Raw genomic sequence first — 12,953 nt, 5'->3', positions numbered from 1 at the left:
TGCACTAACTAGGAGGCTAAAGACTGCAGTCTCTAGCGTCAGTTGCTAGAGCGCCTCTTGAGATCAGGGGAGTGAGGTTTACTCGCACAGCTCTTACTAGCTGGCCTCCGTTACATATATGTGTGTGTGTGTGTGTGTGTGTGTGTGTGCACGCGTGCGTGTGTCAGGTGAACTGTACGCTACGGGCACAACGAAGATGGCAATATCCGAAAACCTTTTTTGGTCTCCAAAACAGCTTATAAATCATAGTAAGTGATTTTTGAAAATCTAAAAATGCTGAAAGTTTTCAATGATGGGTAGGTTTAGGATTAGAAAATACAGTTTGCACAGTATAAAAATCATTATGTCTGTCCCCATAAAACATGGAAACTTAACGTGTGTGTGTGTGTATTTGGCTTTTCTTTGTATATTAATTAATAATGTAAAGAAATAATTTATTTAATAACTAAAGGCATTTAGTCTGTGTAGTCTGGTACATGTTTTTATGCCATTTATCAAACGTCCTATCCAGCTTGTTTTGATTCATAAGATGGAGGGATTGTGTGAAATTTAGGACACCGATGAAAAAACGAGGCCCATATGTTTACAGACGGCTCTTGGGGGAGGCGGGGTTTGGGACAAGGGGTGGGGGAGGGGTTCTGTCAACCTGATGTTGATGGATGAACCCTCTGAAGATCATGAACACAGAATTAGTGCATTAGGAGCTGTGTGATAAATAGCCCCAGCACCTCCGTAGCCTCATCAACACAGTCAAACACATGACAAATTGAATGGAACCATGAACATAATAAACCAGACTCAGAGCCAGGGCAACATACATAAACACGCATTCACACACTCACACACTCACACATCTCTGGGGTGGTCGAAGCATAGAAAAACAATGGAGAACTGATTTTGATTAAAACTCATTTAATATTCATAAATCTTATTTATGCTGGTTCAGCTTTGCAGAGCTGGCTCGACCTTTCAGAATAAATGCAGAGATTGTCTGTTTGAAGAGCAGAGATGTTATAAGTGTTCAGTTAACATCATTTTAACATAATTTCCACTCATATTTGAAACTAACTTTTACAATTCAACACTAAGTAATGTTGTAATAATGTAAAGTATGTAATAATGGTGTCATTCGGAAGTCATGTTTTATCCACATCATTACGTATACATTCTTGAAACCCATAAAATATCACATACTTTCTTTTTTGTTAAAAATATTTTACATCAGGTTCAATAGAATCTATTTTTTTACAAAAATACATATTCTTTTCATGAAATTCCATACTGTTTTGAAACAGGATTAGGATTAAGTTGATGTGTCTTTATGCAGTCTTGCTGTCCTTAATTTGGAATTCAGCTTACACTCTGACAAAAACCAAACAACTTCACTTAATCCATCCTTGCCTGGATTTGTTAAGTAGGATTCTGAATTTGCCTCATTTGTATAGAAGTAGAAGAGTACAGCCAACATTTGGCTGATAGACCATCATTACTTTACTTTCTCTTTCTCTCTTTCTCTCTCTCTCATTCATTCATTCATTCATTCACTTCTTCTCATCAACATTTATTTATTCACTCACTTCTTCCCAACAACATTTATTTATTTTATTCTTGAATGTAGTGTATAGATTTCAAAATGCATTATTGTTATTATTATTTTATTATCATTAGTATATGTGTGTGTGTCCCTTTGTTTCTGATAAACTGCAAAACAGTGATGAATAAGAAGACACACTTGTATAGTAGATGCTTTTGTGGAAAGTAGAGATTAAATAGTTATTTCAGCACTATGGTGACAGTGAGAAAAGAGCCACATTGGCTTCCCCGATTGCAGCAACTTCCATTTTTATTACAGATATTTTGTGCCAGTTTCCCAGGAAGTGACTTTTCTGTTCTCTTGAACACATGGGATGGAAACGCTGCTTTAATCCAAATGTTTTATGCGATATTCCAATTTTGCAACTTTGGATGGAAACAAAGCTACGGAATCATTTGGAGCATACTACAACGACACAACGTGTTGACTTTGAGTAACTTCAACTACTGCCATGCCATGTGAATAGGTGACGGTTCAAACTTTAAGGGATTTTGTGTCCACCCGCACTGTGTTTCTATGTAAACAAGCCCAAGATGGATGTCTTTGATCACTACACCATGTTTTGCACAAAAATGCGTTTGGTCTGAACTGTAGGCTATATGTCATCTACCTTTGTTCAGGGAATCCAGTCATTTCAATAGGAATCCACGCGATTGTGAATTTCTCATGAGGGCAAAACGTTTTTTTTTCCACATAGATTTTACAACAGGATCAAGTTGGTCATGCAAATTCTGACCAAATGCTAACCAACACTTCTGAGTGAGTTGTGTAAGTCACTTTCGTTGATCAACGCAACAAATTAGCATGACCAACTGAACCCGATGCAAAATCTGTGTGGGGAAATCTTTTGTCCTCATGCGAAATTCCAGATCAAGTGGATTCCTATTGTAATGACTGGAGAATATCACCAGAGAATATCCATGAACAGCAGTAAATGTGATACGTTAGCCAATATTTACAACATACTTATAAACAATCATAGATGATGAAATTTAAAAATGCTTCTGTCAAAATGTATTTGAACAATTGTTGTTTTTGCAAAAGTTTTCTCCTGGAGAACATATTTTTGGACCCTCCGAGTACATAAGGGTACAGTTGTTTACTTGGTCAGGTTTCTGTGCATTTTCAGATAAAATCTTGGAGGCACACTTGATTCTAGAGGCCTAGAACAGAATGGCAATAATAATAATAATAATAATAATAATAAAAAACACATTTCAAATATCAAGGGCAATTTTGATGGTACTTTTATTTCATTTAACCCTTATGCATACCTCGGGTCTTTAGTGACACGGGACATCATTCACTATACCCTCCTCCATAAGTTAGACATCAACCTTAGTATTCCTCAATCAATTCATTATACACAATATAACAAGAAAAAGATAAGGAATGCCTGTTTTCCCATACATTTAAAAAAAAAATTGTATAGGTTCACTGACGACCCGATGTGTGTAACAATATAACTTTATTTTTTCTGCACAACAATTATTGAATCTTTGATAACTGAATGAAGAACACATTTAACATTAGTCTCTCTAACCTTGTTGCAACAGGATGTGGTACTGAATGTCACCAGTCCTTCTGATGTTGGACTGAGTGTACAACTCATTGTCTATGTGCACTATAGGCCAGAATGCAGTTCTGGTTTTCTTATTAAGGTGACAAATTTAGAACCGGTTCTTATTGAGTTTACATTAAAAAAATAACAAAGTTGAATGATTTTCATGATGTTTGGTATTCGGTATTTTTGTTTAGTATATAATTAGGACCAAGTATTATTTTTTTCCTTAAATGTACAAAAATAATAGTCAATGGAATAGTTATGTGGAATTGAAATCACCATCCATCCATGCATTCTCCATAGCCTACCGCGTATCCTCTGTAGGTGGATGTATTATGTATTATTACTCTGTATTATTATGTTCAAATATACTAAAGGTAAAACGGTGATTTTACAAGCATGTATATGTCTTTAGGCATCCTATACTGGTTAATATTGAAACATGAATTCTCATTCTCACCGCTCTTGTTGTCATTAGTCTGACTCACCAGGGACAAAGACTAACCATGAATGCTGTTTCCTCTTTCTCCATTTGACAGCCGTAATGGAGTCCACTAAGTTCATAGAGACAAGAGGGAGATTTACCATCTCATATTTAACAGTTTCTACTGCACCAATTGAAAAGAGCATTCCTCCTCATAATCTGTTAAAGATTTGTTTCGGACTCCCCTTTCATTGGAGCAATGCATTTCCACCCTTCCCTCCCTCTCACCCTCTTTCTCTCTCTTTCAAACTTGTGTGTAACCTTTCTCTGCCCCCATTGTTTGGCTTTTGTTTGGCAACAGCTGTTGGGGTGGGTTTTTTTGGTCAGCTGTGAGAGCTCCAGGCACAACAGGAGCAGATGGCGTTTTGCCCTGCATGAATGGAGAAACGGAGGAGAGGAGCTGAATAGAGTCTCTCTGAATGGTGTCTGTACAGCACCTGCCCCTTGTAGCTCCGCACAGACATCATAGAAACATGGCCTGATCTGCTACGGCTTCCTTACTGTCGTACAGAATTAGACACGAGAGAGAGAGAGAGAGAGAGAGAGAGAGAGAGAGAGAGAGAGAGAGAGAGAGAGAGAGAGAGAGAGAGAGAGAGAGAGAGAGAGAGAGAGAGAGAGAGAGAGAGAGAGAGAGAGAGAGAGAGAGAGAGAGAGAGAGAGAGAGAGATGGAGCATGGCTTGTTGGGTTGTGTCCACATTTATTGATTTCTCTCAGACCATTGGAATAATGTGCCGTATAGTAAGTTTGAGTTATTGGATATGACATTTCATGCACATGTAATCTATCACTTTGGTCTCCCAGTACACTTTATCAGCTTTGTTGCTATAGTAACATGTGAGCTCAGTAATAGCTTACATTAACAGCCTAAGTAAGTCACAATAAAAAGCAATTTCAGAGAGTCAGGTTTCTCCAAAGAACACAAAGTCCATAGAATACTGAAGAGGAATTGGAAAGAGGCAACTCAGGGGAAACAAGATATGGTTTTATATTCTGCAAGCGAAGGAGACAGAGTGAAATCTCAACTCTCTCTCCCAGAGACATCTGTCAGCTACAAAGTTTAGTTCTCTGTCATAACAAAGCAAATGTTCCTCAGTCAATGACAGCTCACAATGCAATTTAAAAATGGTTCTCTACCTGAACATTAAATAAATGTAACGGTAACATTAGCGCAGAAAAAAATTCCAGCAATGTGCAAACTGTTTCTGAATACCAAAATCACACTGGTTGTGTTGGCCTCGGAAATACTGACTATGTTTGGAAATGTCCTGTGTTTAAAACTGCTGGCCTTTTACTGCCTGCAAGGTGAAACCGAGTCATATTTGTGGGGTTGTTCATCAGTGATTTTGAACCAGGATTGTTTGTTTGATGACCTTTAACTCTCAGAGTTGGACACCGAGAGTGGTCAAGGAATTAAGTAGTTTGGGAAGATCTCACATCATTTCTTGACTTTGGCCATGCTGTTTTGTTTGTAGGAATTGAAATGAAATAGGAAATACAGTCTTTTTATTATTTTTATTAATCTAACCAATAAAAAGTGACTCTTGAAAAAAGTAGAATATTTATGAGTTAAGAAAACGAAAACGAGAGGAAAAAAAACAACGTCTTTTGGAGTGCTGAACTGCTCTAACCAAACCTCAGTATATTCAAAGACAGCACTTTACAATTATTGGAGCCTTGGTGAACAATGAATAGAATTTGAAATGATCCTCACTCCCTTACATCCAGCAAGTTCATAAAATGTAAGACATTTTTGTGAAATGAACATGCTGAAGTTAAAATATTGAGGGTTTCATTGTATTCATCATTGCAGTGGAGGCGTGAAATATAGCTCAACAGAATAATCTCACTTGACATTAATAAGTGCATATAAGTATCCTGCGTTAGCGAAAACTATTTTCTGGGAATTTAAACTTCAATTTAGTGCAGTTCTGCTCTTTCTGCCAGAGCTGAGAGGGCTGCTGGGAACAGCTAGAAACCCATTTGATGTACTTGGGAGAAATAGGCTCTGCGTTGCTATTGCTTTGATAAAGTGCTGTGGAAAAGCAAAGGCTGCTGTTACTGTTACTGTACTAAGTAAACAATTGATGCTCATCTCACTATCAAGTCTAACAACCATTCAACCAATTGTGGGAACAATGGAAAATATTTTGTGGAAAGAAGCATCATATACAGAAAGACTCTGTAAAGCATGGTAACAAAAAAAAATGCTTTAAAAAAACTAAAATGACAAAAGCAAATAAGATTACTAAAACTTAAAATATAAAATTCTAAATATTAATAAATACTATAATAGTATATAGATAATACAAAAAACATCACTGGATCAAAGTACACACTTCCTTAAATATCTGGTATTAGTCACATTTTGAACACTATAGTAGATTTTAAAGAAAAAAAATGAGTGCTTGATAGTATATTAATTTTTATAGAATACTGTAGTTTTAAAGTTTATTTTAATTCATTCATTGAATACATGCACCACTGAAATTTTCTGAAAATTTGCCTTAAAGAAAAGCAAATGAAAAACAGTCTTGAAAGTCAAGTTCTTTACTTTGCCTCAGACATTCATTCAGTCTGGGGAATCTTTCATACACGAGTTCACTGCAGCACCAGCAGGTCAACAGCACCTAAAGAAACTTCTCCCTCTCTCTCTGACTGAGAGGTCAACATTGTGCAAACAAAAGCTGGGTCTTGCCCAAAGCTAGTCAGCGAAACACTTCACTCACTGCAAGGCCATGCAGGTGTCTGAAGTCAGGTCAAAGGTTGCATGTGTGCTTTGGGAGCTGGGTGGGAAGGGGTTTGTTCTGTTAATGGAGGAGCAAACTGCATGGCCTACTGGACAGTGTTACTGATGTTTTGTGACCCTATTCAAGTTCTACCCTATTTGGTTATTGTTGCTAAGCTACACAATTGATGCCCACAACCAGAAACTCACCATCTGTCATTTAGCTGCTCTATCAGTGACTACTTTATCAGAAACCAAGAAGCTGTATTAATGATTACCTTAAATTACAGATCACAAACGTTTCATTCAAATTTGGATAATGTAGTGAGGTAGCCAATACTTGATTGCTAACTAAAATAAGTCTCTTCACAACAGCAGCCGTTCAGCTTTGAATTTGGTAGAAAGTATAATCCATCTTAAATGCAATATAATGATATAAATGAAGGCCATTTCTCTTCCTGCTCTGATGGAAACTGGCACTGAGGTCACGGTCTCAGCCTCAGGCCACAGACCTTTTGTCACACAGCTCACATTGTATCTGCATAGACAGCAGGGTAATGAAAGATAGCTAATCAATCATTGATTGATATTACAAAAATGGGACATTCACAATGCATATGACCTTTTCTACCATGTCTTCTTTAACATAGGCTAAATTAAAATGCATATGCGCACACACACACACGTTGGGTTTTCATGTGTTATGGGGACTTTCCAAAGACATAATTATTTTTATACTGTACAAACTGTATTTTCTATCCTCTAACCATACCCATCACAAAAAACTTTCTGCATTTTTACATTCTCAAAAAGCATCACCTATGATTTATAAGCTGTTTTCCTCATGGGGACAAAAAATGTCTCCACAAGGATTTGAGAAAAACACACACGTGATGAATTACAGTGGAATATTAGGTTATATGCAATAACACTACTGTGCAATCATGTGACTATGGTTTGAACTAGATTCTATAGTTAGAAATCATAAGCTCTACTTTAGGGTAATTCCAGTCGAGGTGGAATTTATGTTTGCTTTGATGAATGTTTTAACATTTTACTTAAAGGGATAGTTCACCCAAAAATCGAATTTCTGTCATTTACTCACCCTTATGTTGTTTTAAAGCTGTACGTCTGTGTTCGTTTGTGGACACAACTGTTGAAAAATTCTTCATACATCTTTTTTGTGTTCCATAAAATAAAGAAAGTCATAGGTTTGGGATAACATGAGGGTGAGTAAATGATGACAGAATTATAATTTTTAGGTGAACTATTCCTTCAAGCATTTAAATGGAACTATATGGGGAAAATACATATTTTATGCTACATTTTAAAACATTGACAACATTTTCACAAGATTATGAAGCATTGATTGAATTTAAATGAGGTCTAGTAGATATGATCAGTTTTCATTCTGTCCCTGAAACGGCACACAATTGGATTCATAATCACTGGTGTGCCAACATCATCCGCTGTTATTAGGACATATAATACAAGTTTTGAAAATATCTGCAAACCTTTATTTATTCATTCATCACTGGGGTGTGTCAGAGTTCCAACCCTTGTTGCAAGATATTTATCCTCACTGAGACCATGCGGATAACAAGGTTTACCAAATAACAAGGTACTGCATGCATTATTGATGCTGCCCTCCATGAGACTGTTCGGAATAATAAGCGCTATTTCCCGGCCCCTCATTACCGGCTGTTTTTAAAGGATGTGTTTGGTCGCCATGGACACCACTCTTACATTCTATGCTTAGCAATCTTCACTCTCTCCCTCCTTCTCTCTCCCCACTTCTATTGAAATTCAGGGCATGTGGGGTACTCGCTGTTTTTAATTTTCATTTCATCATAGGCGCTTTAAGACTGTTGCCAGCACTTATTTGCAGTTTTCCTGCAGACCTCTCCACTACACCCTCTGACAGAACAGATGCTGCAATTAATCAAAGAGTGAGAGTGTGGGCTTCTCTGTGACACAAAACCCGACTCGAGAGCCAATCACGGCAGCCTCTCTCATGCAAATAGCACAAGCATTCTCAAAATTAACTAATTGGGTACAAAATACAGATTGAGAATTCTATTAATGTGGAACAAGATATGCGCAGGCACAGATTCCTTCCCTTCTGTCTGGCATAGCGTGTAAAATACCAGCACCGGTCAGCACTGTCCTCACGTGCTTATTGTGCATTTATGATAATTAGCCTTTTTTTTAAATCCTACCTTCCCCCTACAAATATTTCTGTCTGGGGGCTCAGGGGTCATTAAACTGTGAAACGCCGTGGAAAAGGAGGTTGCTGTGAATGCCCATCTTAATGACTCTGCTTTCACAGGCATATTAAGAAACATAAATGGACACACCAACACTGTTCAAACATTTGTAGAAAGAAATAGAATCAAATATCTGTTTGAGTTGAGTTGGTACAAGAAAAATATACACCTGTGTATCCGAAATAAACAGAATATTTGAAGTACTGATGTCTTTATTTTAAATCTTTCAGAACTAACAAGGACACATTGAGGAAATATTTTATACAAAAGTATGGCTAATATAATCTTTGAAATGAATCAGTTCCTTGAAATAAATATTTTTGATTATTTTAATTGCAAACAGAGAGACACAGAGAGACAATATAATACAAAATTATGGCTAGTATAATATTGATGATGATGATGATGATGATGATGATGATGGAATGCCTCTTTTAAATGTGTTTTTGGGTGGCTAAAATATAACTTAATAAATGACATTGATGACGTTTAAAAGCAGGTGGAGTTTCCAAATGACATCAACTGTATTTATTTTACTGTCAGGTTTTTAAAAACAATTAATTTTGAAATGTAAGCAAAAAATTCAAACAAATGATTTGCTGCTACTGTAACTCATAAAAAAGTAGAAAAGAGTACTATGAGATAAAGCAGGTGACAGGTCAGCTTGCCAACATCTGCATTTAAAGCCTCACATATTAAAACTTTACAACAAGAGGTATGAAAAATGTACAACTTCATTTTCTTTTATCTTACCACTGATTCTTTTACAGCTGGCACAAAATACTTCCATGACCTTTCTATGATAGTAAAAAAACATCTGATAAAATTCCTGTTTAACTGTCCTTGTCGTGAAATGTAGGGTATTATGAAATACAAATACCCCACTCAGTAAACCAACAGCCTAAATTCAGTCATTTAGCCATGTGTTTCCATTACACAAAAGAAAGAAAGAAAACATAACTTATTCAATAAATTTTCTGAGGTAAAGATAATTACAGAGAAGAATGATTTTTGGAGTGCTGTTACTACTGTTGAAGTAAATTAGAGTTTTGAGGGATTTGGCTAGAGGAGAAGAGCAACTCCAAGAACTCTCCACTTTCCTCAGAACAGCAGGTCAAAAAAAGTGTTTAGAGACGTGATGACAGAAATGATCTATGGAAGCGTGTCAAATAGTCCAGCAAAACTGTGTTTTACATATTTTCCCGTTTGATAACAGTATGAGATGTGTCAAACACCACGTGGTTGAGCTGATTGAGAGCTTCCCGACAGTGACTGTTAAACAGTTTCATCTGTAGGAATGCCAAGGAGGATGATGGAAAAGGGAAGAAGAGAAGGTAGACTTGACGATACACTGGCCGGACAGTGCAAGAGCCATTCGGCATGTCTCTGATGACCAGTTTAGTACCTGTGCATTGTTCAGATCATCTCTATCCCTTCTGTGATGCAGTGCCTTCTTTCTGAATTCCCCATTCATTCTTTCATTTTGTCTGGTGGTGAGAGCAAATCCAACCTCATAAATAAAGCTGTTAAATAAACCCATCAGGTGTTTTTGTGATCGTCTCTAAATGTTCTTCCCATGTCATCATGCTCCGACAGAGTTTAAACTCCACAACAGAGAGAGAAAAACCAAATGAACTAAATATACATACAAATTACTACTGGGCACGCAAGTCTATGAACAGACCTCCCGGTAGCTCAGCCTATCTTATAGACAAAAAATCCAGCTAAGAAGCTTTGTCCTTTTAAAACGTATCTTATATCCATCTAGAACAAAGGACAGTTCTTTGTATAACATTCATATTTTTTTACACACTTCTTAAGTGCAACTTAAAAAAAGCAACCTTGTAATGATGCTTTTCAATAACAACTTCCTTCTGCCTTTCTCGTGGAGTTGCAACTGCAGGTCCGAGGGCTTTTGGTTCAGTAGATGCTCACTTGCGACAGGACCTGCGCGTGAGCCTGTACCTGCGAGGGGTGAGGCTGGGGCGCGGGAGGGGGTGGCGGGCTTCCGAGAGAGGCCGAGTGCGGCGTGCCGGGCGAGTGCTGCACGGGCGAACACTGCGACTGCGGGAGATGCTGCTGCATTTGATGCTGATGCATATGCTGCATCTGCTGCATGTGCTGCATTTGCATTTGCTGCTGTTGCTGCTGCTGCATCTGTTGATGCTGATGTTGCATGTGGTGCTGCTGAAGTTGCTGCTGCAGGTGATGCTGGAAATGCTGCTGCTGCATTTGCTGCTGAATCTGCTGGTGGTGCATTTGCTGCTGCTGCAATTGATGGTGCTGCAAGTGCTGCTGCATCTGCTGCTGCTGCATCTGCTGCTGCATGGAAGTGTGCCGGGATTGCATCGGTGGACTCAATTGTGACGACACGCCCGACTGCGGACCACCCACTCCCATCTGCCCCAGCAGCTGTGACTGAACGCCGCCGGGCGTCATGTTCTGGTGAGCTACCGTGACCGAGGTGACAATCTGGCTGCCGCCGACGCGCATTTGCAGAGGTTTTGGGGCGATGGCTCGAGGCAGGGCCTGCTGGAGCGCCTGTGCTGCAGCAGACATTGAGGGGTGCTGGGATAGAGGTGAAGGCATCACGAGCCCTGGCGACAGGCTGGTGGAGGCGAGAGTCTGCTGCACTGAGCGAATCGTCTGGGCCTCCGCTGACTCTGCGGCAGCCTGAGACAGAAATAGAGATCGGTCAGATGAATTCTGGTACTCAACAGATTCTTTCTTTTGTAGTGCCCTCTCCTTTATTAGTGCTGATCTGGTGACTGACTCGACAGATTTAGCTGTTCAGAGAAAATTGCTGCTGTCTTACATTCAGTGATCTAAAGAACTTGCCATGAAAGGGATTTATATTATTTAGTAGCCTAGGAAAAGATCTGAAATAAGACTTGAAGTCTTGCACACTGAAAATAAGAAACATTACAGTTCGGAGTTTCTGAAAAAAAAAAGAGGCTTAATGGATTTAATCAGCTGCTGAATCGAGAGCAATGTGATGGTGGTGTCACAAATATCCAGTTCTTGAGTTGCTTAGACTTTAACATAAATGTACAACAGTAGTGCTAAACTGTGTGTAAAATTATTTTAATTTTTTACCAGAAGCAACAAATATGCAAATGTTCCCGGCCGCCAGCGAGTTAATGAGGCATGATGGATCATAAGAATATCTCATTCTAATTCATTTGCTGTATTTAATGCTATTTTTACACCTCTAGTGTGATGGAAAAAACACATTCACAGACACATTTAAGTATGCAAGAGAATTCTGTTTGTAGAAAAATCATATATTTAAATCCTTTCCAGTTGTTTTTTAGAAATTCAATTCGTGCAAATCAATAAATGTTAACTAATGCACAAAGGAATAAACACTGCTCCTAGACATAGAACAACTGCTCTTTTCAACCACCTTTCAGCTTTCAGCAGTTCTACATTTGGTGCTTTCTTTGAAAAGTTTACTGTGCAGAAGGTCTTATCTTTTAAAAGTGGTTTAAAAGATAAAAGATTGTTTCACTCAAGATGAAAGTCATTGAGCCTGAAAGTGAGCTGAACTATTATTAACATACTGGTAAACAGAAAAAATAATAGAAAACAGGATGAATGGAGAAATGAAGCAAATAGCGAGAGGTAGACTGAAAGAAGGAAAGAAAAACAGACAGACGGAGAGCTGTTTAAACAGAAAACATCTTCACCTTTGACACAAGGCTAGCGCGGTACGCTGCAAGAGCTTTCAGATACTCCTTCTTTGCTGCTTCTGTTTTGCTTTTGTAAACCTGTGAAGAACAGAATACATGAGGTGTTGTAAACAGATAATTAGCGGAACATTGACTGGCAAGCATGCGTTTCACAACAGGGAGAGCCTGCAGGCTTCATCTTAGCCGGTAATAAAAAACTAAAGAAGGGTGAAATATCAAGCAATCTGTTGAAACACCTGACATGAATCATTCTGTGCAAAAATGTGAGTAGAAATTAAGAACATTTGTTATTCTAGCTCAAGAAAAAAGACAGACAGACAGCTCGATTTACAGCACATCACGAGGTTATTACGCAGGACAACAGTTTGATACCTGTTTCTGCTCCTCTCCCAGTCCATCCCACATAGAAGCTACTATCTTGGACACCTCTCCAAATGTGGCATTAGGGTTCTGGCCTTTAATGGCTGCCTGGGTGTCTCTGAAGAACAGGGCGTATGCAGACACTGGCTTCTGGGGCTCATTAGGATCCTTCTTCTTCTTTTTCTTGGGCGTCTTCGGCTTCTTACCTGTGTCAGGGGCGGGACGCTTTTCACCAATCACCTGACAGAGAGAGGGCAACTTATTAT

At 38.5% G+C, this 12,953-nt stretch overlaps 1 protein-coding gene across 1 annotated transcript in view; it reads right to left on the bottom strand.

Annotated features, from left to right (window-relative positions):
• Positions 1-10,075: 10,075 nt before the first annotated feature.
• The window catches only part of tox3 (TOX high mobility group box family member 3), a 73,773-nt gene continuing 70,895 nt past the window's right edge, over positions 10,076-12,953 (bottom strand). Inside the window, exons 5-7 of the mRNA XM_056265365.1 lie at positions 12,700-12,927; positions 12,325-12,405; positions 10,076-11,308 (exon numbers count right to left, since the gene is read on the bottom strand). Coding sequence (XP_056121340.1) covers positions 10,556-11,308; positions 12,325-12,405; positions 12,700-12,927 — 1,062 coding nt within the window. The 3' untranslated portion in view covers positions 10,076-10,555. The remainder of the gene's footprint in view (positions 11,309-12,324; positions 12,406-12,699; positions 12,928-12,953) is intronic.

Source organism: Rhinichthys klamathensis, unplaced genomic scaffold (genome assembly GCF_029890125.1).
Source record: "Rhinichthys klamathensis goyatoka isolate OS25496 unplaced genomic scaffold, OSU_Roscu_1.1 h1tg000232l_1, whole genome shotgun sequence".
Taxonomy (NCBI): Eukaryota; Metazoa; Chordata; class Actinopteri; order Cypriniformes; family Leuciscidae; genus Rhinichthys; species Rhinichthys klamathensis.
The sequence above is the reverse complement of the archived record's forward strand: the minus strand, read 5'-3'. Positions and strand labels throughout refer to the sequence as shown.